The sequence below is a fragment of the Pleurodeles waltl genome, chromosome 4_1 (genome assembly GCF_031143425.1).
Source record: "Pleurodeles waltl isolate 20211129_DDA chromosome 4_1, aPleWal1.hap1.20221129, whole genome shotgun sequence".
Classification (NCBI taxonomy): Eukaryota; Metazoa; Chordata; class Amphibia; order Caudata; family Salamandridae; genus Pleurodeles; species Pleurodeles waltl.
The window spans coordinates 185238451-185265753 of NC_090442.1; the positions used below are offsets into that span (position 1 = coordinate 185238451).

At 46.6% G+C, this 27303-nt stretch overlaps 1 protein-coding gene across 1 annotated transcript in view; it reads right to left on the minus strand.

The window, feature by feature from the left end:
* Positions 1–27303, minus strand: part of LRP6 (LDL receptor related protein 6) — a 591871-nt gene that overhangs the window by 29720 nt on the left and 534848 nt on the right. Inside the window, exon 20 of the mRNA XM_069228018.1 lies at positions 3962–4192. Within this exon, the coding sequence (XP_069084119.1) occupies positions 3962–4192 (231 nt within the window). The remainder of the gene's footprint in view (positions 1–3961; positions 4193–27303) is intronic.

Consider the following 27303-nt stretch of genomic DNA (forward strand, 5'->3'; position numbering starts at 1 on the left):
CACAAGCAATAAATGAGAACACACACTCAAAGACTTAACTCCAGGCCAATAGTTTTTGATATAGAAAAATATTATTTTCTTAATTTATTTTAGAACCACAAGATTCATATTGCACGAGTACATTAAAAGTAAGGTACTTAGCATACGTATAGATAAAACTTTGAATTAAAGCAGTAATGTAAGGAAATTCCTCCTTGGCATGGTTACCCCCTGACGTTTTGCCTTTGCTGATGCTAAGTTATGATTTGAAAGTGTGCAGGGACCCTGCTAATCAGGCCCCAGCATCAGTGTTCTTTCCCTAAACTGTACCTTTGTCTCCACAATTGGCACAACCCTGGCACCCAGGTAAGTCCCTTGTAACTGGTACCCTTGGAACCAAGGGCCCTGATGCCGGGGAAGGTCTCAAAGGGCTGCAGCATGGGGACCCCTCACTCAGCACATGCACACTGCTTCTCAGCTTGTGTGTGCTGGTGGGGAGAAAAAAAAATCACTAAGTCGACATGGCACTCCCCTCAGAGTGCCATGCCAACCTCACACTGCCTGTGGCATAGGTAAGTCACCCCTCTAGCAGGCCTTACAGCCCTAAGGCAGGGCGCACTATACCACAGGTAAGGGCATATGTGCATGAGCACTATATCCCTACAGTGTCTAAGCAAAACCTTAGACATTGTAAGTGCAGGGTAGCCATAAGAGTATATGGTCTGGGAGTCTGTCAAACACAAACTCCACAGCACCATAATGGCTACATTGAAATCTGGGAAGTTTGGTATCAAGCTTCTCAGCACAATAAATGCACACTGATGCCAGTGTGCAATTTATCGTAAAATACACCCAGAGGGCATCTTGGAGATAGTCCCCTGAAAACATACCCGACTTCCAGTGTAGGCTGACTAGTTTTTGCCAGCCTGCCACACACCAGACATGTTGCTGGCCACATGGGGAGAGTGCCAGTGTAGCTCATAATGGCTACACTGAAAACTGTGAAGTTTGGTATCAAACTTCTCAGCACAATGAATGCACACTGATGCCAGTGTACATTTTTATTGTAACATACACCACAGAGGGTACCTTAGAGGTGCCCCCTGAAACCTTACCCGACTATCCGTGTAGGCTGACTAGTTTTAGCAGCCTGACACACACCAGACATGTTGCTGGCCACATGGGGAGAGTGCCTTTGTCACTCCGTGGCTAGTAACAAAGCCTGTACTGGGTGGAGGTGCTTCTCACCTCCCCCTGCAGGAACTGTAACACCTGGCGGTGAGCCTCAAAGGCTCACCCCCTTTGTTACAGCGCCACAGGGCATCCCAGCTAGTGGAGATGCCCATCCCTCCGGCCACTGCCCCCACGTTTGGCGGCAAGGCTGGCGGAGATAATGAGAAAAACAAGAAGGAGTCACTGGCCAGTCAGGACAGCCCCTAAGGTGTCCTGAGCTGAGGTGACTAACTTTTAGAAATCCTCCATCTTGCAGATGGAGGATTCCCCCAATAGGATTAGGGAAGTGCCCCCCCTCTCCTCAGGGAGGAGGCACAAAGAGTGTGTAGCCACCCTCAGGGCTAGTAGCCATTGGCTACTAAACCCCCAGACCTAAACACACCCCTAAATTCAGTATTTAGGGGCTCCCCAGAGCCTAGGAACTCAGATTCCTGCAACCTAAGAAGAAGAGGACTGCTAAGCTGAAAAACCCTGCAGAGAAGACGGAGACACCAACTGCTTTGGCCCCAGCTCTACCGGCCTGTCTCCCCACTTCTAAAGACACTGCTCCAGCGACGCTTTCCACAGGGACCAGCGACCTCTGAAGCCTCAGAGGACTGCCCTGCATCTAGAAGGACCAAGAACTCCCGAGGATAGCGGCTCTGTTCACCAAAGACTGCAACTTTGCAACAAAGAAGCAACTTTGAAACAACTCGTGTTTCCCGCCGGAAGAGTGAGACGTGGCACTCTGCACCCGACGCCCCCGGCTCGACTTGTGGAGAATAATCACTTCAGGGAGGACTCCCCGGCGACTGCGAGACCGTGAGTAGCCAGAGTTGCCCCCCCCACTGAGCCCCCACAGCGATGCCTGCAGAGGGAATCCCGAGGCTCCCCCTGACCGCGACTGCCTGCTTCTAAGAACCCGAGGCCTGGTAGGGACACTGCACCCGCAGCCCCCAGCACCTGAAGGATCCGACCTCCAGTGCAGGAGCGACCCCCAGGTGGCCCTCTCCCTTGCCCAGGTGGTGGCTACCCCGAGGAGCCCCCCCCCTGCCTGCATCGCTGAAGAGACCCCTTGGTCTCCCATTGCTTTCTATTACAAACCAGACGCTTGTTTGCACACTGCACCCGGCCGCCCCCGTGCCGCTGAGGGTGTACTTGCTGTGTGGACTTGTGTCCCCCCCGGTGCCCTACAAAACCCCCCTGGTCTGCCCTCCGAAGACGCGGGTACTTACCTGCTGGCAGACTGGAACCGGGGCACCCCCTTCTCCATTGAAGCCTACACGTTTTGGGCACCACTTTGACCTCTGCACCTGACCGGCCCTGAGCTGCTGGTGTGGTAACTTTGGGGTTGCTCTGAACCCCCAACGGTGGGCTACCTTGGACCCAAACTTGAACCCCGTAGGTGGTTTACTTACCTGCAAAAACTAAAACTCTTACTCCCCCCCAGGAACTGTTGAAAATTGCACTAAGTGTCTAGTTTTAAAATAGCTTTATGTGATTTATGTGAAAACTGTATATGCTATTTTGCTAATTCAAAGTTCCTAAAGTACCTACCTGCAATACCTTTCATTTGAAGTATTACATGTAAATCTTGAACCTGTGGTTCTTAAAATAAACTAAGAAAATATATTTTTCTATACAAAAACCTATTGGCCTGGAATTGTCTCTGAGTGTGTGTTCCTCATTTATTGCTTGTGTATGTACAACAAATGCTTAACACTACTCCTTTGATAAGCCTACTGCTTGACCACACTACCACAAAATAGAGCATTAGAATTATCTCTTTTTGCCACTATCTTACCTCTAAGGGGCACCCTTGGACTCTGTGCATACTATTCCTTACTTTAAAATAGTGCATACAGAGCCAACTTCCTACACCTTTGCAAGTCTGAACATCCCTGCATTTACTTTGCTAGTGCTTCTGACTCATTTTGTGATCTTGGCCGGCCACATAGTGCCTATTTGCTTTATATCCTGGTGCTGTTTACTGCCTTATGCGACCTTGGCAAGCGACTTTACTTCCCTTATCCCCATTCATATCCATGCCCAATTACAGAGAAAGGGACTGACCTTGCTTAGTCACTTGCTTAGGAAGCGTGGCACATAGATGTTGCTAATTTTTGTATAATCCTAGCTTGGAATGTTCAATGTGTTCCTTTATTATCCTCCAAGTTAATTTTAGGAAAACACCCTCAATCTGTGCTCCTATGGATATGTTTAGGGTGCGCAGTCTACCTCTGGCTTCACAACACGCACTACTCATGTGAATACTTGTCCCTCACCATACCTCCAATTAACACATACTGCTTTAACTTGATTAAAATATTGTTTTAGTGGCCACTGTACAGCTCACAACTATAGCAAGTTCTGCCTCAGTTGAAACCACACAGATGCACTAAATTATAAAAACTGAAAAAAAAAAGATCTGAATTCCCCTTGCATGAAAGATGCTAATAGCACATATGAACGAAAGTGTTAAAAATGAGGATTTACAGCCCACACATCTAAATCCTCAAGCTTCAAAGACGAACAGTATACATCTGAATAGACCTGGTCTTATCAGAGTTGCCATAAAATTAGCCATTTGTGGGGGAGGAGGTACGTTCGGGGTGGTGGGTCAGGACCACAGGGAATGTACTACCACACTGTGACTCAGTATACCCCAACCCTTTACATTAAAAAGAAAAGGGTGTTATACATTATATCTTACTAACACTTATCAAACTACACCTAAAAAAGTAAGGTTCAATGAACGTTTTCCACTTACCTGGCAGTGACCCAGAGAGCGAGCTTGGATGAGGCACATAGCCAAGTGGTACAGAAGCTGGCCCATGCACTACATAGTCGTTGGTCATTGTCTCGCCATCACCTTTCATGCGGGGGCACAGAACCCTCTGACAGATAAAGTACATGCCACCAACTACAAACACTGTAAGGATAACCCCAATGATTGACCCAATTGTGTTGGTAGATGGCGGTGGTGGCTCCTCAGTTGGATCTAAATTAAAGGAGAGAAAATGTGGTCAACTTATGGCATGGCAACAGTACATATCATTTAAGCGTCTGGGTAACACCCTCCTTTCTTAATCACCAACCCACAACTTTCCAAACTGAATTTGTCCAGAAGTGATCTTTAATGGTTTAATTCATTTTACTGGTGCAGCAAAACAGGTTTAACTCTATTAAGGAACCAGAGTACAAGATAAGGGAACACTGACGTATCATGGAAGCACGTAGTCACAACTGCATTCACTGTAGGAAGCTGGCCTGGTGTGTGGTGGACACCTATGTTGTTTGCAACTTTTACCAGGTCTAGACAACCCCTATTAGTGAATGAAGACAGTGTCTAGGAAGCTAGGGCCCTCTAGTGGTAGCTGTGGTGAGCAGCCAAGGCTTATCTAGGAGTGTAAAGCACTTCTAATACCACAGCAGTCACACAGCAACCTATCACACCTGAAAGGAACCACCACAGAGTTGCATAAACAAAGGTACTTTATTATGGTAACAGTGACTTAGATTACTTATATACAGTCCCCCAACTGGAGGTACGTACACTATATATATATCTATATATATAGATATATATAATATATATATATAGAGAGAGAAAGACACACAAACACACAATCTAACTAATTATTAGGAGTTAGCATATAGGAACAAGCATTAGCAAAAATGAGTGAAAAATAGTTAGGTCCTTATAGGGGAGCTAGTGGAATGCGAAGTGAAGTCCTTCACCCAAGGATATGGAGTAGTTAGAGGGAAGCTGGAAGAACCCCAAGAGGTGAGCACCTAGATGACCCTCAGAGACCAGGAGAGCTGAGGTTCGTACCTAGTTTTCCCAAAGACTAACAAGGAGACTTGTAAGGTGGAGGATTGCAAGATCAGGAGCAGTCTGATGGAACCCAACAGTGGATTCTGGCAGAAAAGGACCTGAAAAAGAACTGGTCAGAGTCCAGTTCACATAGGAGTGTCCAGACGGGGCAGGAGCCACTATCCATTCTTCTATGGATGAGGATCTGGATCGACGAGGGAAGATGAAGATCAGCTGTGGAGCCCAGGAGCTGCAGAGAGGTCCTTGGAGTTGTGCAGATGATGTCCCATGTCGGTCACAGGGTTGCAGATGGTCAGGAGGTCCTCTAACAAGCCTTGGCAAATGCAAATTGGAGCAAAAGTAGATTTTCAGTGGAAAAGAGGACCAGCAAGGTCCAGGGGACTCGACCCTTGGAGGGGAGTCCAGGCTGACCTTGAGCAGTCGGAAGAGTCAGAAGAAGCAGTCACAGCCCCCAGAGGCAACCCACTGGCAGCAGGCACAGTAAGTTGCAATGAGGCCCAGTCAGCACACCTTGACAGTAGTCCCACATCGCTGGAGCAGCAGAGAAGCAAGGGCTCACGTCTCCCAAGTTGGACAGCAGGTAGAACGGACCACTCAGACCCACCACCTGTGTTGGAGATTGTTCCTGGAGCCGGACAGCAGAAGATCCTAGCAACTGGTCATCGTTGTCGAAGGTGCCAGCAGGGGAATTACTCCTTCACTCCAAGGGAGATTCCTTCTTGATTCTTTGGTGCAGCTGAAGTCTTGCCAACCCCAGAGGATGCACAGCCGTGGAAATGTTGCAATTGCTGGAATGAGGCAGTGAAACAATGTTACAAGGCAAGGTTGTCTCGGTAGTTACAGGCTAGTTTGGTCCAGCAGCTGTTCCAGTGGCTAGGAGCAGAAGGGGACATCGCAGAGGAGTCCTGGTGGAGTCTTGTGCACCAAATCTGGGGACCCACGAGCAAGGAATCACCTAAATAGCCCTACCAGGGGGACTGGTCACTCTGCGGAGTGACCATCTATCAGAGGGGGTCACTGATGTCCGACATCTGTCCTGACATACCAGATGCTCCCAAGGGCCTCTGACCATCTTGTTTTTATGATGTCAGAATCAAGTAGGCACCTCTCCTGGGGTGGTGATGAACACTCCCCTTTCCTTTGTGTGTTTTTGTGCCAGAGCAGGGACTGGGGCCCCCTGGATTGGTGCAAACCGGATTATGCAAGGAGGGCACCAAATGTGCCCTTCGAAGCAATCCGGTGGCGTTGGGAGCCTACCCCTCCCTAGGCAGGTAACACCTATTTCCAAAGGAGAGGGTACTGCCTCCCTCTCACACAGGTATCATTTGTTCTGCCTTCCCCTCCTTGAGCTGGTAAAGCAGCAGGAGGGCAGAAACCTGTCTCTGGCGCTGCAGCACTGCAAACCCTAAAAGACTGGTAGGAGCAATACTGGGGGATCCCCTAGGGAGTCCCCAGAGTGCATAGAATCATACTACCAATACTGGCATTAGTATTGTGGTATGATTCCAACATGTTTGATACCAAACATACCTAGGTTTGTAGTTACCATTATGTAGCTGGACCACAGGTGTGGCAGTACACGCTTTCCCGCACTTACGAAATCCAGTGCATTGGAACTGGAGTTCGTAGGTGCCCCTCTGCTCATGCAGGGGTGCCCTCACACACAGGGACCTGCACCCTGCCCTCTGGGGTAACCACGCCAAACAGAGTGACTTTCCTACATTCACTGCAACAATCTCCATCCTTATAAAGATAGACCATTTCTAATGTCACTACACCACATTATCTGTGTGTATATCTCCTTAGTACCTATGGCAGAGGATGAAACACCTGAGGGAGAACTCAGGTAGGGCTTAGACTACTAAAGTTGGTACTGCAAGTATCAAAAGATTTAGAACATTAAAAAAGATTTAATAGTTAAATCAAATGTAATTTCACTAGTGGGTAAAATGCAATTTTAGGCGTTGCCACTGTACAGGGAGTGCAGAATTATTAGGCAAGTTGTATTTTTGAGGATTAATTTTATTATTGAACAACAACCATGTTCTCAATGAACCCAAAAAACTCATTAATATCAAAGCTGAATATTTTTGGAAGTAGTTTTTAGTTTGTTTTTAGTTTTAGCTATGTTAGGGGGATATCTGTGTGTGCAGGTGACTATTACTGTGCATAATTATTAGGCAACTTAACAAAAAACAAATATATACCCATTTCAATTATTTATTATTACCAGTGAAACCAATATAACATCTCAACATTCACAAATATACATTTCTGACATTCAAAAACAAAACAAAAACAAATCAGTGACCAATATAGCCACCTTTCTTTGCAAGGACACTCAAAAGCCTGCCATCCATGGATTCTGTCAGTGTTTTGATCTGTTCACCATCAACATTGCGTGCAGCAGCAACCACAGCCTCCCAGACACTGTTCAGAGAGGTGTACTGTTTTCCCTCCTTGTAAATCTCACATTTGATGATGGACCACAGGTTCTCAATGGGGTTCAGATCAGGTGAACAAGGAGGACATGTCATTTGATTTCCTTCTTTTATACCCTTTCTTGCCAGCCACGCTGTGGAGTACTTGGACGCGTGTGATGGAGCATTGTCCTGCATGAAAATCATGTTTTTCTTGAAGGATACAGACTTCTTCCTGTACCACTGCTTGAAGAAGGTGTCTTCCAGGAACTGGCAGTAGGACTGGGAGTTGAGCTTGACTCCATCCTCAACCCGAAAAGGCCCCACAAGCTCATCTTTGATGATACCAGCCCAAACCAGTACTCCACCTCCACCTTGCTGGCGTCTGAGTCGGACTGGAGCTCTCTGCCCTTTACCAATCCAGCCCATCAAGACTCACTCTCATTTCATCAGTCCATAAAACCTTAGAAAAATCAGTCTTGAGATATTTCTTGGCCCAGTCTTGACGTTTCAGCTTGTGTGTCTTGTTCAGTGGTGGTCGTCTTTCAGCCTTTCTTACCTTGGCCATGTCTCTGAGTATTGCACACCTTGTGCTTTTGGGCACTCCAGTGATGTTGCAGCTCTGAAATATGGCCAAACTGGTGGCAAGTGGCATCGTGGCAGCTGCACGCTTGACTTTTCTCAGTTCATGGGCAGTTATTTTGCGCCTTGGTTTTTCCACACGCTTCTTGCGACCCTGTTGACTATTTTGAATGAAACGCTTGATTGTTCGATGATCACGCTTCAGAAGCTTTGCAATTTTAAGAGTGCTGCATCCCTCTGCAAGATATCTCACTATTTTTGACTTTTCTGAGCCTGTCAAGTCCTTCTTTTGACCCATTTTGCCAAAGGAAAGGAAGTTGCCTAATAATTATGCATACCTGATATAGGGTGTTGATGTCATTAGACCACACCCCTTCTCATTACAGAGATGCACATCACCTAATATGCTTAATTGGTAGTAGGCTTTCGAGCCTATACAGCTTGGAGTAAGACAACATGCATAAAGAGGATGATGTGGTCCAAATACTCATTTGCCTAATAATTCTGCACTCCCTGTAGTTGGCCAAGGTATCCATTTTCCTTTTAAGGTTGCACACAACGGTCCTCACACACAACCTTCTGTCCTCCTGGAGAGACGTGTGAACGACTTCCAGGAAAGAACTCGAAAACCCTATGAGGGGGGAAAGGTGTTACATCTCTGGTAGGAATTGACACAGATACTAGCCCAAAAGTAAAGCTTCAAAGGGGAAGCCGCCTTTGCATGGCAAATACGTACGACTATTAACATTTTTTAAAATAAATAAAAGGGAAGTTTACTAGGATGAGAGTTCCAGACTCAACCACTAGATGGCAGAATAATGCACATCATGTGAATCCACAAAAGAATCACAGCAAAACAAGTTGTTAAACAGGTTTTTCAGGGGTGTGCAAGCCACACCTCTGGGTTGGGCTGGGGAGCTCAGCACGCTGGAAGAGGATTTCTGCCATGTTGGCAGTGGGCAGACTATAGCCTTCTAGGATAGCTAGATGCCATACCTCACAGGTAGTCATCAGGTGGGAGAGCACCTGGTAGCCCACTGGCTAGTGACTGCAACCTCCCCTGATGGCATTTTGAGCATAAATAGAGCACCCCTGGTGCCCAGTACTCAGACCTCATTGGAATGGAGAGAGACAAAAGAAGGAATGCCCTTCTGCACCAAGAACCCAGCAACGAGAGGCTGCACCTGGTGCCTAGCAAAGGAAAGGACTGTGCCTGATATGTCCTGCTTATGGAGAAGTCAACTTCTGAGCTTACCCGAAGCAAGAGACTCCAAGGGTCAGCTGGCTGACCACCTGTTCCCAGCACAGAGCCACGACAGCTGAAGAAGCCTGCTGGGGCAAGTTGGTATCCTGGATTCTCGGATCACCCCCTCCTCACTACCATACATCCCAAGAGACCAGGACCTGATGCTCAAAAAGATGCCAGCGGGGGCATGGTGTGTCAAGGGTTCTAGTGTGGGCTCCACAGTGGATGGTGGTCGATGAAAACTGTAGTGGTGGTGATGATGAGGAAAGGGCGGCGGCGGTGAAGGAAAGAGACGAAACACTATTTTGGAGCCAACCATTAGATGACACATAGATGCATAGCATGTGAAACCAGAAAAGGATTGAAGCTGCAAAATTGGACGTTACACATTTTTAGAAACGGGGAGTTTAAGTAATTTCCCTGTTTAAAGTCATTTGCCCAGAAACACAGGATGTTTAACTGAGGCCAGGATTCAAACCTGCTACCGCAGTTCCAATGTCAATAGCTCTATTCACTCGGCAACATCTCATTGCAAAAGGCAACCAGACCAGGCATTAGTCTAAAACGTGTCATTTGTGTAGGCAAGCCATTCAGAGGTCTATTAGGAGTATACTTCGAAGGCGTAGGTTAGTGTACCGTTAACTGTCACTGACCGCACACAAGGGTCAACTCAAAATTTTACCTCCCTAAAACAAAATCATAAATGTAGGGAACTAAGCTTTTTTGTTGCATTAACCCTCTTGTCCAATGTTTTGCCTGATAATTGATGCAACTATGACTGAAGTGCACTGGGTACCTGCCAAACAGGTCCTCAGTGCCAGTGTTCTTTTCCCCCTGAACTGTCCAATTGGCAAATCCTTTAGCACCCTTTGTAAGTCCCTAGTAAATGGTACCACTGGTACCTAGGGTACTAAGGAAGGTCCCTAAGGGCTGCAGCACGAATTGTGCCACCTTAAGGGACCTCTCAACAAGCACACAATGGACTGCCACTGCAGGCTGCGTGCCTTGGTGCAGACAAAAGTGAAAACACAACATGTCACATATCCCTGTGTGACATGTCCCCTACCACTGCAAGTAATATTGGTAAGTCACCTCTACAGCAGGCCTGACGACCCTAAGGCAGGGTACTTAATATTACATGTGAGGGCATACCTGCATGAGCAGATATGCCCCTGTGCTGGTCAGTTCCATTACTGCCAGTGCAAGTAACCAGAGAAGCCATTTCAAACCATGTACTGGACACTGGTGAAAACGAGTTCCCCAGCTACATGATGGCTTCACTGAAGATAGTGATGTTTGGTATCAAACATCTTGTACTGGTGAACCCACATTTCATTAGTGTAGGATTTGCCAATACATGCACCCAGAGGGCACCTTAGAGATGCCCCCTGAAATCCTACCAGTCTATGGTATGCTCACTGACTGGTTTCTACCAGCCTGCTACCCGAGACAAGGTTCTGGCCCAATAGGGTGAGAGCCTTCTGCTCTTAGGAGGTCCAGCATAAAGAGGGTGTAACACCCCTTCCCACATGATGACCTGCTGATTAGCCTTCAGGAGCTGTTGGCTGGCCTCTAAGATTTTGGATGCCTTTCCCATGTACTCAGCTATTCGAGAGTGAAGGCCAAGCACATAGTCTACTATATCCTGTTTACGTTCTGAGAGATTTCTCCATCCCTCCTTCACAAGACTAACAGGTCCCCTCACAGGAAGCTCAAACAGAAGTTCAATGGGGGAAAAACCTACTACTCCCTTCTGTGGCACTTCCCTGTAAGTGAAAAGCAGGCATGGAAGTAAGACACCCCATCCCCTTCTGAGTTTTTCAGGGAGTCCCCCAATCATACCTTTTAATGTCTTGTTGACTCTTTCAACAAGGCGACTGGTTTGTGGGTGTTATGGGGTAGTGAAAGTGTAGGTCACACCACATTCAGCCCACATATGTTTCATGTAGCCAGATATGAAGTTTGTACCTCTCCCTGATATCACCTCCTTTGGAAAGCCCACTCCGGTAAAGATACCAATGATGGTCCTAGCTACTGCAGTGGCAGTAGTAGTCCCCAGGGGACTTGCCTCAGGATACTTGGATGCATGATCCCCTTCAGTGTAAATTGGTTTCCTGATGCTGTTTGAGAGTCAAGCGGACCAACAATGTCAATCCTTACCCACTCAAAGGGGACCCCAACCACTGATAGTGGAATTAAGGGTGCCTTTGGGTGGCCACCTGTTTTGTCACTGGAATGGCGCAAACAAACCTCCTTTACCTTCTGGGACATACCTAGCCAATAGAAGTGGTTCACCAACCTCCTTCAAGTTTTAGCCTGGCCAAGATACCCCGCTAAGGGGATTGTCATGGATCAATGTGAGGACAAATTCTTTAAACTGCTGAGGCACTACCACTCTCTTAATGGCAACAGGTTTGGGTTCTCTGGCCTCAGTGTAAAGGATTCCCTCCTCCCAATAGGTCCTGTGGGAGTCACTGACAGCTTCCTCTTCTTAATCATCAGCAGTTTGCTGTCTCAGGCCTTCACGCGCTGGACAGGTCCTCTGCCTTTGGCACATATCTTTCCTAGAGGGTCCCCCTGGGCTCAAGCGCTCTGCTGTATAAGGCCCAAGTTCCTGAGGCTCAGTTCCCTCTGGTGCTGACAGGTCTTCTCCGTAAGGAGAGGGGACCTGATCCAGTATCTGTTTCAAAGCTGGTTTCCCAGACTTCTTGCCGTTTCTCTTGGTAGGTTGGGCCATTATTCCATTCTCCAACTCCACCTTTTCACCCTGGGGTTGCACTGTGCTCTTGTTTTCACACCCACCCATTCAGGTATACCCAGCATAGCTGCAAGGGTCGTTCTTTTGACCTCAGCCCATGTTGAGTATTTCAGATCATTGCCTAGCAGACATTAATTATACAGGTATTGCACAAGATACCACCACTGTCTTTTGGCCAGTAACCCCTCCCCATTCTAAGGATACAATTGCCATGTCCTTAGCCTGATTATCAGCGCTGACGACTATATATGTCTCACCAGTGAAGTACTGAGCTGAAGGCACCAGCTGCTCAGTCACCATGGTGACAATGACACCAGTGTCTCCCAGGGTTTCAACACTAACCCCACTGATATGTGACTTTTTTTGTATCCCTCCAGAATACTGGGCCTGCCATCCAGGGCAACTACATCCATCACCCATCTGGAGATTTACCACTGCATTTACTGCAGGTGTACTAGAGGCATTATTTGTGTGGGGCCAGGTAGGGTCTCCAGTTCGGTGTCCAAGAACCTTGTAGTCATGACACAAAGCCATTTTGGAATCACAGTTTATACTTTAGTACCCAACCTTTGGATTTGGAAGAGTCTTGGGGCCAACACTCATGAGAAGATTTTTGGGGGCCTTTAGAAGACTCTTTTTATCCTTTGCTTGGTCACCATCAGGGATTTTTGGCCTCTTTCTTATGGTCTCTACCCCCTCCCCCTTGCCCTCATACACCCCTCCCCCCTCCCCCCACACACACTGTTGGCTCTTAGGGCTCTCTCAAATATTGTGAATCATTTGGTGATATCATCACCTTGTGAGTACTTTGGGACAATCCCTTTGGGGATTTTAAGGTCACAAATGTCTTCGCTAGTTATGATTTTGCTGCCACCAGACATGGGCAATAGGCCCATCTCAGCTCTTCTTTTTCTATAACTAAGAGTTTAGCCTCTAATGCTATCCTCTTGGCTAGCTTCTGAAGAGCTGCATCTTAAGTATTATTTCTTCCGAGACACTACTAAGGGGTATTAAGGGGTTCCTCAGTGGAGTTATTGTCTGCAGTCGGATTGAACCAACAGTGGGGCTCAGTGCGGACGTGCTCAGGCGGGCACCTTTGGTCCTCTTTTCCACAGCTCAGGGGTGACGTGTGCAGAGGTGCCTTTAGATGGCGAGTTTTTCTTACCGGAGCGGTCAAGGTAGAGGGGGGCTGCGTGCAGAGGCTGCAGGCATCGCCAAGGAGTCCAGGAGAGGTGAAACCACAATGGAATCAGACTCTGGAAGGCTGGGGAACCTTGTAGGCACTGGTGGGTCCACTTTTGAAGTCTTGAGTCTTTTTCAAAGGCAGGCAGTCCTCCCTGGTTTCTGGAGTCACAGCTGCAAGACAAGTCAACTTTGGTGCAGTTTTTCGACGACGGATGCAGGCAGGTGAGGTTGTTTCCAGGTCAGCTGTTTCCTTTCTCTCTTTTGCTTTCATGGCTCTCCAGGGTCCTTGGGCTTCTTAGGTCATCAGGATCTGCTTCTCTAGTGCCAAGTGCTCCCCTAAATACCAAATTTAGGGGCATTAGGGGTGTGTAGGGTAGTAGCTAATGGGCTGACCCTGGGGGTCACTGTGCCACCTATTTGACCACTTCCTGTGGGAAGTGGGCATAACCCTGTCCCATAATTCCTAGGTACGCCATCTCAAAGATTGCTTCCTCTGAAAAATCGTATTCACCTCTGCTTAGCCCACCTTAGGGGTAGTATCAGCCTGAGAGGGACACGTATACCTGACTAGCTAATTTTCCCACCTGCCAAGGTGACAAGTGGGCTCTAGACAGGGTGGTAGCTTCCTCTCCTGTGAGAGGAGCCAGATTTGTACTTCAATGGCAGCAGCCTTTGAGGCTTGCTGTCTTAGGAAGGCTAATCAGCAGGTCATCCTGTGGGAGAGTGTGTTATACCTTCTTCCCGGACAGGCTTTTGTTTCAGGCCTCCTGAGAGCAGCTGGTATGCTTTTTGGTGGTGCCACTCTCTTCGCTCCTTCCAAGAGCCTTTTAATTACTGGTGACGTTAAATTTCTCCCAATATGTCTTCTTGTATACACTACTATTTGTGGGAACACGAGGCTCGTCTGCTCAATCTGTCAGGTTCAACAACGTTCTTACCTGGGAGATATATGGCTGTAACACTATTTTCCTCTGTATAGCCCATTTCCATATTTGTTGAGCTAACCTTAGTAAGAGTGCTGACTGAGTCCCTCCCTGTTTATTTGTGTAAAACGTTATGGTATTGTCTGTTTGAATCAATATTGTTTTCATCACAAGTTGTCTTTGAAAAGCTTTAGAGCCAAGAAGACTGTCTTTAGCTCCAGTATACTGAAGTGTTACACTCCACCCTGTTCTTTCCAAATCCCTCATATCTTGAGTGTACCCATGTGAGCTCCCCATCCCACATGCAAGGCATCTAGGGTTATCACAGTTGGAGCTGGCTGTGCAAATATTATCCCCTGTGTAATGTGTGCTGTGTTCCACCACGCTATTTCCTGTGCTACCCTTTGCGTGACAACCACTAGATCATCCCAACTCCCTGTTGCCTCCGACAACTGATTTTGAAGCCATCCCTGGATTGGCCTCGTGAAGTCTTGCATATGGAATTAAAACGATGCCATGATGCATGATGCCATTTTTCCCAGTAGTATACCTACCGCCCACACTGTCAGAGCTCACTCCTCTGGCAGCAGTGAATTTCTGTCAGTAGGGATTGAATCCTATTTTCGCTGGGGTACACTGCTCCTTGTTTGGAGTTGATTTTTGCTTCCAAGAACAATTTCTCCTGTTCTGGTTCTGGAGAGGACTTTTCTTAATTCAAAGAGAAACGTGTGTAAAGGGTCTCCATTACTTCTTGGATGTCCTCTTTGCATTTTATGTAAATGTTTGCTCTTACCAACCAGTCGTTGAGGTATGGGTATACAGGTATACCCCTCCTCCTCAACTGACAGTTTGTAAACAATCTTGGTGCTGATTCGATCCATAACGCCAGAAATGTAAACTGGTATTTCTTGTTCTTTCCATTCGCTGGATTGTGCTCACAGGCATCTTTTAGGCCTATTGCTGCCATGTACTCTCCTTGCTGTAGCTGAGGTATAACCTCCTGTAAGGATCCCATTTTGAATTTGTCTGTTTATAAACTTGTTGATGAACCCGAGAGCCAGAATTGGACGACTTGTACTGTCCACCTTTGGGATTAAGAGATATGCTGAATAGTCTGACTTGTTGATTTCTTGTTTTGGGACCTGTTCGATTGCTTGCTTATTCAGTCAATCTTTGACTTCATTGAGGAGTAGAAGTGTTTCTTCTCTGGATTGGACTTTGGACCTTTGTCCTCTTGGTGGAAATTTTGTGAGTTTTATACAATACCTAAATTGAATTGTTTTAGTATCCATTAGTCTGAAGTTATCTTTCTCCACTCCTGGAGAAAGGGGTTTATTCTTTCGCCCACAGGTGTTTTGGGTTTGAATTTGTACTGACTGTGACTTTAACTGATGGCATTTGTAGGAAGCTGGCTCTGTATATACTATCTCAAAGTGAGAGATAGTATGCACAGAGTCCAAGGGTTCCCCTTAGAGGTTGATAGTTGCAAAAATTGATAATATTAATGCTCTATTTGTGGTAGTGCGGTCGAGCAGTAGGCTTTTCTGAGGGTAGTGTTAAGCATTTGTTGTACACACACAGGCAATAAATGTGGAACACATACTCAGACTTAACTCCATACCAATAGGATTCTATATAGAAAAATATTATTTTCTTAATTTATTTTACAAACACAAGATTCAGAATTCAAGTACATACATTGTAAGGTACTTGGCATAGATAAATATGGAACTTTGAATTAAAACAGTAATGTACACAGTTTTGGCAAACATGGCAATAAGCTCTTTTAAAAGTGGACACAGTGCAAAAATCAATAGTTCCTGGAGGAGGTAAGTATTGGTTAGTTTTTCAGGTAAGTAAAGCACTTACAAGTTCAGTCTCCGGGGCATAGGCAGCCCACCGTTGGGGATTCAAGTCAACTACAAACACCCAGCAACACAGGGCCCGTCAGGCGCAGAGGTCAAAGTAGGGCCCAAATAATATAGACACCTATGGAGAATAAGGGTGTTCGGGTTCCCGCCTCCTAGCAGGGAGCAGACTAGAGGGGTTTTGTACAGCACTGGAGGGGTCACAAACAGGCACACAAAATACACCCTCAGCGGCACAGGGGCGGCCAGGGTGCAGTGTGCAAAGTAGGTGTCGGTTGTAGATAGAAATCAATGGAGAGACCCGGGGTCACTCTGGCGATGCAGGCTGGGCACAGGGGGGGCTTCTCGGGCCAGCCACCGACTGGGCAAGGATGAGGGCACCTGCTGGTCACTCCTCCACCGGTAGTTGGTTTCTCTCAGGCCTGGGGGCTGCGGGTGCTGTGCTTCTTCCAGGCGTCGGCTTCCTTTGTTACCAGGCAGTCGCAGTCAGGGGGAGCCTTCGGATTCTCTCTGCAGGCGTCGCGGTGTGGGTGCAGGGAGGTCGTTTCAGGGTGTCCACTTCGTGGGAGTTGCCTTGGGGTCCTCTCTGCAGTGTTAGTTCTTCTGGACATGAGCCGGGGGCGTCGTGTGCAGAGTGTTGGGGACTCACGCTTCCGGAGTGAGGCTGGAGTCCCTTTAAAGATTGTTTCTTAGTTTCTTGGACAGAGCCTCTGTCCACTGGAGTTTCTTGGTCCTTTGGGTGCAGGGCAGTCCTCAGAGCTCACTGGTCCTGCTGGATGTGTCGCTGTGCAGGTTCTTTGAGCTTGGAGACAGGCCGGTAGTGCTGGGGCCAAGTCAGTTGTCGTCTCCGCAGGGCTTTCAGGTCAGCAGTACCTCTTGTTGTAGGTTGCAGGAATCTGGTTTCCTGGGTTCAGGGTCACCCCTAAATACTCAATTTAGGGGTGTGTTTAGGTCTGGGGGTTAGTAGCCAATGGCTACTAGCCCTGAGAGTGGCTACACCCTCTTTGTGCCTCCTCCCTGAGGGGAGGGGGGCACATCCCTAATCCTATTGGGGGAATCCTCCATCTGCAAGATGGAGGATTTCTAAAAGTCAGAGTCACCTCAGCTCAGGATACCTTAGGGCTTGTCCTGACTGGCCAGTGACGACTCCTTGTTTTTCTCATTTTCTCTCCTGGACTTGCGGCCAAAAGTGGGGGCTGGGTCCAGGGGGCAGGCATCTCCACTACCTGGAGTGCCCTGGGGCATTGTAACACGAAGCCTGAGCCTTTGAGGCTCACTGCTAGGTGTTACAGTTCCTGCAGGGGGAGGTGTGAAGCACCTCCACCCAGAGCAGGCTTTTGTTTCTGTCCTCAGAGAGCACAAAGGCCCTCACCACATGGGGTCAGAAACTCGTCTCTCAGCAGCAGGCTGGCACAGACCAGTCAGTCCTGCACTGAACAATTGGGTAAAATACAGGGGGCATCTCTAAGATGCCCTCTGTGTGCATTTTTTAATAAATCCAACACTGGCATCAGTGTGGGTTTATTATTCTGAGAAGTTTGATACTAAACTTCCCAGTATTCAGTGTAGCCATTATGGTGCTGTGGAGTTCATGCATGACAGACTCCCAGACCATATACTCTTATGGCTACCCTGCACTTACAATGTCTAAGGTTTTGCTTAGACACTGTAGGGGCATAGTGCTCATGCACATATGCCCTCACCTGTGGTATAGTGCACCCTGCCTTAGGGCTGTAAGGCCTGCTAGAGGGGTGACTTATCTATACTTCATAGGAAGTGTGAGGTTGGCATGGCACCCTGAGGGGAGTGCCATGTCGACTTAGTAGTTTTATCCCCACTAGCACACACAAGCTGGCAAGCAGTGCGTCTGTGCTGAGTGAGGGGTCCCCAGGGTGGCATAAGACATGTTGCAGCCCTTAGAGACCTTCCCTGGCATCAGGGCCCTTGGTACCAGGGGTACCAGTTACAAGGGACTTACCTGAATGCCAGGGTGTGCCAATTGTGGAAACAAAGGTACAGGTTAGGGAAAGAACACTGGTGCTGGGGCCTGGTTAGCAGGCCTCAGCACACTTTCAAATCATAACTTGGCATCAGCAAAGGCAAAAAGTCAGGGGGTAACCATGTCAAGGAGGCATTTCCTTACAGAATGTTTGCTATCTTCCTGGCAGTCAATGTTATTATGGAATCCACAGGGATAGTTCCCCTTCATGTACGCCAGATCTTTTGAAGAGTATTTACACTTCTTTTCAGCTCTTGGAGTAACAGCTCTGCATGTGGCTGTATGCTTCAAAAGCCTCTTTACCTTGATTGAGTATGTGAGGGAACATAGGTAAAAACGGATTCCTTGCCTGACTGTTTCCACCACAAAATTTCCTGCTGCGTGCTTGATGACTTGACTATACATTCCAATGTCTTGATGGATAACAGTCAACCTTTTCCTTGGGTGAATCTTTCTCGAGGTCTTGCCATTGAGACTCAAATGAACCGTGGCACATTTCTGGTAGTTCTTACTCTTTAAAGAAGAGCTCTTCCTCTTCTTTCTGAGGTTCACGAGTGAGGCGAGATGGGGGCGCGTTGTAAATCCTTGACTCCCTTTTCAGTACTCTTTCAGCATTGAAGCCTTTAGTGGGATTCTGAATGCCTTCTTAGGGTCATTAAACTCTTTCTTTTTTTGTATAAGAGGGGACATTTTGCCCTGCAGTCTCTTACACTGTCTTTCAATCTCACTGACCCTTTCTTCGGGGTTAAGACCCTTATGAGTCTTTCTCTCGTACGCCAAAGAATCTTTCGACAACGTATTGATCGAGCTTTGGTGTTCTGCTCTTAACCCTTTCTTTTTTTCCAATGTCAAAGCATCTTTCTCCTGTACGTTCTTTGACGCTTTAGGCTTTTCGCAAGTCTTTCTTCCACTAGAGTCTCCCTTGAGGGATCTGCGGGGCTTCTCTCGGGACGTGTCCGCAGTCGGCGACAGTTTCGATGCGGAGGCCCCCTTCGATGTCCACAAGTCAGATTTCCTTGACTCGGATGATTTTTTTCGAGACCAAAAGGTTTCCCTTACCTTGTCCCTTTTCTCTTTCATCGCCTGCTCCCTCACGTTGATGATCTGTACCTCCCTGTTCGACATCTTTCCTCCTGCTTCTTTGACAACATTGCCTTCCTCATCCCTAGAGGGGCATTTGTCCCTCAGGGATGGTGTCGTCTGCTGGCTATGCATACTGTGGTGTACCAGTCTCGGTCTCACCCTTACTTTCGACTTAATCGACGTAACCACAGAGCAGTCATTACAAACTTCACTCTGGTGTCTGACATTTCGGGAGACGCAGACCCGGGTAGGTTACCCACCGTCAGGAGCACCCTCAATAAAGTAGTTCGGCGCCTGACCATTGGTCCGTGGGGTCCCATGTGGCGCGCTTCCTAATGGGGACGGGCGACAGTAAGGATTAATAAATAGTTCCTTCCATACTAGTGTAAGTGATTGGATACGTTTGTCCTGACAATTTCAGGTTGTAGTTATCCGCGTTTTTTACGATTAGGAGATACATTTAGTCAACTGGTCCTGATGAAGCGTCATTGGACCCTTATGGGCCACGAGAGACGCGAAACATGTTGACCCTTATGAGGGATGGCTTGGAACTTCCCCACCCTCTTGTTATAGAGTGATTGACCATTATCTCTGTTTCACTCTTGTGATTATTTTTAACCTTGGCCTCTGACCCCCGTTTGGACTAATAAACAGATTATTCTCTTGAGGTTTAGAGAGTCAATTTTAAACTTCCTACTTTTGATCTTCCTTTACACTCACACTTAGGGTCGTGGCATCATCTCAGATAAGATCTCCAGCAAAGAGCCCCCCCCACTTGGGGAGGTGCCCGTCAGACATTGCAGCACCGGTCTGACGAGGAGCAACTCCGATGATGAAGCATGACACCCTTCTGGGTGTGTGAGGTTTTTTGCTCCTAAAAATTAGTACCCCTCTTGCATATCCTTTCTCTTTCTAGCTGGAACAGTGTATTATCTTTATTAGCATATCTCCTGGGAGGCTATACACTGGATCAATATTCCTCCCCATCCCCTCGTTTATTGCTCGTTTGACAGGGAGACAAAGGTTGCAGACTGAATGCTTATCTTTTTGGGCGAACTTGTGATGGCAGTACTGGCAGAACTGAACAGGTGTTTTCTCTATTGAGGACCCCCTGAACAGACATTCTCTGAAGTTCGCCCCAAATTCTACCTTCCTTCTCCTAATCTTCCTCTTTCAGTTCTCCTTCTGTGGTGAAAAACTAATCTGGTTTGGCGATTTCTGCAACTTTTTAGTTGTGAACTTCTTCCCTTTGTTGAGATCCTTCGGTGTGCTTCCAGATCTAACAGCAGAAAAAAAAATCTGAACTTGTCTATTAACAGTGTGAGCTTCCAGAGGAAGCAGGACTACGTCACAAGGGACATCAAATTGCACGGCTGTCGACACCCATCAAACGGAAAAAAACTTAAAAGTGAAGGACTACTAAATAGTGGAGAATTCCGGACCCAACCACTAGATGGCGGAATAATGTATACCATGTGAATCCAGATAAGATTCACGCTGCAAAAAAATAAGGGTCTTCAAAGGTTAATAAATACATTTCACTAACTTTTCTTACAAGCTTCAAGGAAAGCCACCGTCCAAGATAGGAACTGCAAAGGACATGAGAGAGTGGTTCAAAAGGTGTGGACACAAGTGGTGTAAGCACCACGTTAAAGTTGCATAATGGTATAGGAGGTGAATGTGGTGTATTTACTCTTTTTATACCTTTCATAAAAGCTTTAAATTACCCGTATTTGAAAAAGTGACTAATGTTTACGATTTTGCAAACAAGCTGGAATGGCTGCTTGATGCAGTTTTATGGAAGTGTATACCAATTGTGACTTTTGTAACTGTAGCACACTAGCTGATGCACTGTTGGCCGCCTTGCTTCTTTAAGAATGTCCATGCATTTTTGAGTCAATTTAAGTATCCAAATTGTATTTTCAGGAATTAAATTGCTAGGCTAAGTTGTTTGGGGCCTGGGTGCCGAACTCTGCCCTTTGTGTGAGTGAGAAGGTTTGGTATGTTGGGAAATTTCTCGTGATGTACTAGGGACACATCCAATAATTTCATTAACCAGGGTTTTCATGCTCAGTTTAGAGCTACAAGAATGATCTTGAGGCATGTTTGTCGTACCTGTGAAGGACTTGTGGTTGGAGTTCGTTCCTAGACATGGACTTGTTGCTGCATCCTGCTTAGTTTGTCTGCTACTGAATTGTCCACCCCTGGAAGATATTCGGATAGAAGTTGAATGTGGTGAGGAATAGCCCAATACCAAATGGCCTGTGCTATTTAGGACAACTGTACTGAATGCGTCTCTCGGTTTCTGAATGTAATACATTTCAGTCATGTTGTCTGTTCTTCCCTACTATTTGGGGAGGAAAGCCTTGAGAGCCATCTGTAGGGATGTGAGCTTTAGAACATTGATGGAGTGTTTGTCGGAGAACCATCCACTTCCCCTGTTACTGTGTTGTCCTCCACGTGTACTCCCATTCCCACGAGAGAAGCATCCATTGTTATAAGGCACTTGCGGAATTGGGTGTAGGAAAGATCTGTCCTTCAGGGTGCTGTGTGCTTTCCACCACTATTGATGGACCATGGGCAAAACCAACATTAAACCCTAAAAATTGCCTACCGCTTGTGACCACTGAAATGCTAGATTCTCCTGTAATGGGCACATGCATAGCCTGGCATGTGGGACTATTGCTATACAAGAGGCAAACATGTCAAGCAGATGCATCACTGCTCTGACTGTTAGGTGACAATGTGGCTAAAAAGAATAGCCCGTTGAATCTGAAGAATGATAAACCTTTAGGAAGTGGAGTAAGCTTTGGCTGAGATCAAACTGAGTGTTGTTCCCAAATATAGTTGTACTGGTAGAGGTTGTAAGTGGGATTTTGTGGCATTTATTGTGAATCCCAGCCTGTGTAGCAGATTGAGGGTGGCCTGTGTGTCTTGTAGGCATTGAGAGTACATCCTCTTGCTTTGGTGTCTGTGTGGGACAGGCTCTATGGCCCCTTTTGCAGCAAAGCGTTACCTCTTTGAGAAGGTGTACATGCTAAGGGTTGAGGATTTATGTGCAAGGAGGAATGTTTGATGGGTGATTTTTTTTTAACTCTAGGCAATATCCCTCTTTGATAATGTCCAGCACCTGCTGGTCTGATGGTACTTTTGACCACAACTGGTAGAACTGTTGTAGTCTCCGTTAACAGGAGTTGTGTGATCTTTGGGGGGGGGGGGGTAAGTCACTGCTTAGAGGTAGAGGCTCCCTTTGTGGTTGTTCCTCTACTTTTCCCTCGTGGGTTAAATCTCCCCCCATTATAGCATTTGCTAGCTTGCTGGTGGTATTGCTGATGCTGTTTTGGGGTGTCAGGAGTGATGTATTTGTAAACTCCCCTTCCCTGATAACTCCAAAAGAAATACTGTTTGGGTGTTGTAGTCTGCAGGGCTTAAATAGATTTAGCAGTCTTGTGTCTTTTTTTAATGTTTTCTAATTGGGAGTTTACCTCTGGCCCAAATAGATGTTCCCTATCAAACTGGAAATAAAGTAAATGTTGCTGCACCTCCGGCTTATATCCTGAAATGCATAACCACGCATGTCTATAAAGCTGACCAGGGGAATTATTTCCTCTTCCGGCCGGGTCTGCAATGTCTAGAGCACAACATATACTTGCATTAGACACTTGTCTACCCTCTGCAACAAGTTTGTCTCCCCTTTTTCTAAACTGTTCAGGGAGACTTGAATGAGATCTTTCATCTCATCCAACGTTGCCTTGTAGTATCCAGACGGAAGTCCCATGGAGTTAGCAATGCGCCAGTGATTGGCATGTCCAGTTGCTAACCTCTTTTCTGCTGCATCAATACGCTTACTCTCCTTATCAGGAGGTGGTGCATCTCCAGTGGCTTGAGAAGCTGCTCCCTTTTATAGCTGTCACTACCAGGGAATCAGCTTGTAGATGTCCTTTAATGTAAAGAGTGCCGTTGAGTGAGAGTTTATTTTTCCTCTATATGTAAAGTGAGGACTCTGGTCTTGACAGAGTCTTAACAAATTCTGTTGAGACTTTAAGCATGGACCCAATAATTGGGCGTTTTTGCACTGTACGCTCCGTTTTGAAAGTGTTTCCACTAAGAAGTCTGTTACCTCCTCTGTGGTATGCATTTCAACCATGTGGCATTCAGCTGCATTTTGAACGACACTGTGGTACGGTGTATCCTCTGGGAGATGCTTTAGTTCGTAATGGGGGATCTATGTCAGTGTCTGGTTGCACTATGTCATAGTCATCCCAATGGTCTGAGCAATGTGGGGGACCTCCTTGGGAGTCTTGAGTCATGATAAGTATAGTAAATTTGATTCTCTGCCTCGTCCCCTATTAAGTGTGTGGAAAAAGGTGATAACGGCTGTGGAGATGTATTCAAGTCCAGTGGCATAGGGTATCTGTCCTTATGCTCTGTGGGTGTCTTTATTGGATTTGGCTGAGGTATATCAGTGTCCCGCCTTTCTCTTTTTTGTTTTTTCTTGTCAAATGTTTTTCCTTCATTATCTCCTAAAGGTTGTCGAAAAAATTATCTTCAGTGCCAGAAGTCACAGTTCTTTTAGCTGGCATATCCTTTCCAGCATGTTTATGCTTTGCCTCTGTAGAGAAATGCTGTCTTGGCACCGAAGTGGTCAACGCCATAGTCATCTTTGGAGAAAAGTTGTGGCTGTGCTCCAACACCTCCTTTGAAGTCGATGCATACTTCGGCTCCAATAAGGTGCGTGTCGACACTGTTAGCTTGGCTCCGATGATTTTGTCTATGCCAGTGGATGGCAAGGTGTAGATACTGTCTTCTATGCAACAGTCGAGGTTTCAGCACTGGGTGCTGCTGCATGTTAACTCCATGCCTGCCCCTATGGCCTGTAGCCCCATCGAGATAGTAGGGGCTCGCCCTGTCTTGGCTCCAAGGCATGCTCTCCGCGTCGACCAGCATCCAAAGGTTATGGCGCACTAAGGCATTGCTGGAGTGCTGGATGCTTACTTTATCTATGTGTGGTTGGTCTTAAGTACTCGGTCTGCATTCCTGGTCTAATCTTGGGGACCAACTCAGATGGTCTCTGTTCTTGCGATGCCTCCCTGACCAGCAAGTCCAAGTCTTTATTTTCCGCTTGGTGGCTGAAGTCATCAGAACCTATGTAGTGTGGACTGGTGACAATGGCAACATCTGTTGTATCACCTCTCCTTCCTCCAAAGAATTGAAGTTGTTATTCATCTTCCTCTTGTGAGAATTCTGCTTCCGCCGCCATCTCAATATTATGGGCTAATTGTTTGGTCTCATCTGGTTTGAAGTGTCTTTTTGTTCTTGAACAGGCTGCATAGTCATGTTCTTTGTGATCAGGCAACAAGAAGAGATTGCAGACATTGTGTGTGTCTGAGTAAGTGTATTTAGCAACACATTGGGGGCATTTATGGAAGAGACTGTCTTTTTTTACATCCATCACTTGGAGCTGAAGATTCAACAGGTCTTGAAGGGAGTTTTCAGAAGTTGATGGTCTTCAGAACCTTACCCTCATCAGAAGACTGATGATGGTACAGAAATTGTGTGTTAGTTGGAGCTGGGCGATAATGATTAGCAACCTGGCATGGGATGGCCTTTGCGGAGGCCAGCTTACACCAGGTGGATATAATAAGGCCTATGAGGGCCTCCTTAAAAGGCAAGAGGGGCTCTGAGGTGGAGGAATGAGGGTGAAGGATTTCTTTCAATAGGTTTGACTTAACATCTGCAACTGCCAATAACTCCAGCAACTCCACACCACCCCTCCCCCAACCTAGGATCGTCTTAAAAGAAAGTTAAAAAAAAAAAAAAACAGACTGCAGAGTCAATAAGGGCTAATCTGAGAAAAATTATCCCCACTATCCTTGGAGCACTCTGAAAATAGATCCAGAACTGGCATCCTACATGAGGTTTGTATCTAGGCCAATGCTGAAGCAAACAGAAAGGTCTTCGGTCAGCTAAAAAGGTGTGTCAAGGTGGTGTTGGTAGCATTAGCAAAATCACCTCATACTCTGGGACAGGTCAAAATAAGAGAAACGGTCAAGATTCCTGCAGGTGCTCTTGAGACGAATGCACACCAGAGGATGACAAAACAGTTTGAAAAGCCAGTGTGAAAGTCCCCACTTGTGGAGGGTATGCACCAGGAGCCAGAAAAGGCTGTGTGTGGTTCAAGCAGCACCGTCTGAATAGAGACAGGGAACAGAAACAGGCTCTCCCTCCAGAACAAGAGATGGCTTCGAAGAAGACGTTGAAGTGTGAGATGGCGAACAGGTCCATAACACCGAAGGAAGTAAAGACCTTATCTACCTTTAATCACAAAGAGACCGGTGCAGTACTCTCTGTAAAAAGAAGCTATTTCTATGCAGGTCTTGCTCCTCAATTTCCTCACAAAAATGGGTCAGGCATTGAGCGAGAACACAAGAAGAAAAACAGCCATGTACAGAAAATGTGTGTGATTTTAACTATGGACAGATCCTTGTTATAATTGTTTTTACCTCGAGTTACACTTACCACATCGGGGTGTTGTGGCTCGACTGGGCGACATAGCAAACACAGCAAAAAGTGCTTCTGGCTCACAGCCCAAAAATCTATCAACATCCATTCACCCAAAAGGAGAAATTACTTGATACCCCGAATAACAATGCTACGGAGAGATGCGAGGGGTCTCCTGTCTGCTCTAACTGCATTCTGATCCTTTGAAGGCAAGAAGGGTAACAGTCCTGGCCTACAGATGCAGGGAACTGCCGTCTCTGATTTGAGATGGCAAAGCAGCCAATGGTGCTTATGCCAGCCAGGGGCCTGGTGGAGCAAGCCAGTACCCTAACAAGCTGCACATCTGCATCTGGTGAAGTAAAAAGCCCCAGCTTTCAAGGAGGAATTTTAGAAAGGGCAGCCGATGGGGCAGCATTGCAGTGCTGAAGCCTGGTTCGGCTGTTTAGGCAAAGGTTGACATGGGTACGTTTCAAATATACATTTTTTTGGTGGAACACCCATGAACCACTATTATGACTGCAGACATGCTGAGAAGGAGAGTTAGAACCACTGGAGGAGGAGGCAAAATGGATGGAGGCCAAGATGGTGCTGCAGGAAGGGCCAGCTCTGAGGCTTCCTTGCCTCAGCAATTTTCAGGCAACAATAAATATGTCAAGATAACGCTGGTGATTAATGCTCGCCTGAAGAGAGATCTGAGTTTCCTCTACTGGATATTTTACTGTATTGCAGGGGGTTAATATGCCTACTGCAAAGAACGTGTACCATGCAGTTCACTAAGTGCATGTAATGCACTCAGGTTATTGGGATACTAATTTTGTCAGAGAGGTTCTTTTGTTACTTGCAGTTTATAAGTTAAAATCCTAATATAGAACAGTAAGATATTAGCTGTCAAAGAACTGCATGCATACAGCAACGTATAGATTAGAATGTTTGGATTCCACCCCCCCCCCCCAAATCTTTCCTTAGGCTAATGTTGCAAAAAGGGCTCATTTGAGTAGAAATCTTATTAAAGAGAACCCCCAACTCTGGTGTTACATTTTAAATTCTGAATTTGTGCTTCTCCAGGCCTAGCACTCAAACTATATAGCCTACCAGTATGGATGATGTGACTCATACACCTTGTGATCCACTAGCTTATGTAACATTTCTTATACACCGATTTACACACACATGGTTTTCTCAGTGTAACATGTGTGCAATGTAAAGTGCTCTGACACCCTACACTTTTGCGAGTGGCGCTATAAAACTAATTACAAGCATCTGAAAATGCTTATGGAGTCTTGAGGGGCACTGTGGGCACTGTTAAAGGGTGGTAGTGAGGGAATACGTGGCAGAGGTGGTCAGTGAAAATTGTCGCACAGGGCACCACCAATGCTAAGTTCCAGCCCTAGCTGCAGGAAATGGTAATTGTGTCCCGGGGTCACCTGATCCAATTTAATGTATTGCACTGCATCTATTAAACTCCAGAGAAACTTTGAAGGATACAAAATAGACAGTTGCCAACAGAGGTGCTATTTAGAGGTGGGTGGGTTCTTGGACATGGTCTGGGCTTGTCCAACAATTCAGACTTAGTGCCAACAAATGAAGGACACACTTTCAAGGGTATGCCATTGTCTAGCATAACAAACAAAGTGGGCGACCTTGGTATCATGGAGGACTAAAGTGAAAGATGATCACTGGGCTACCCTCTTAGCTAAACGTGATAATTC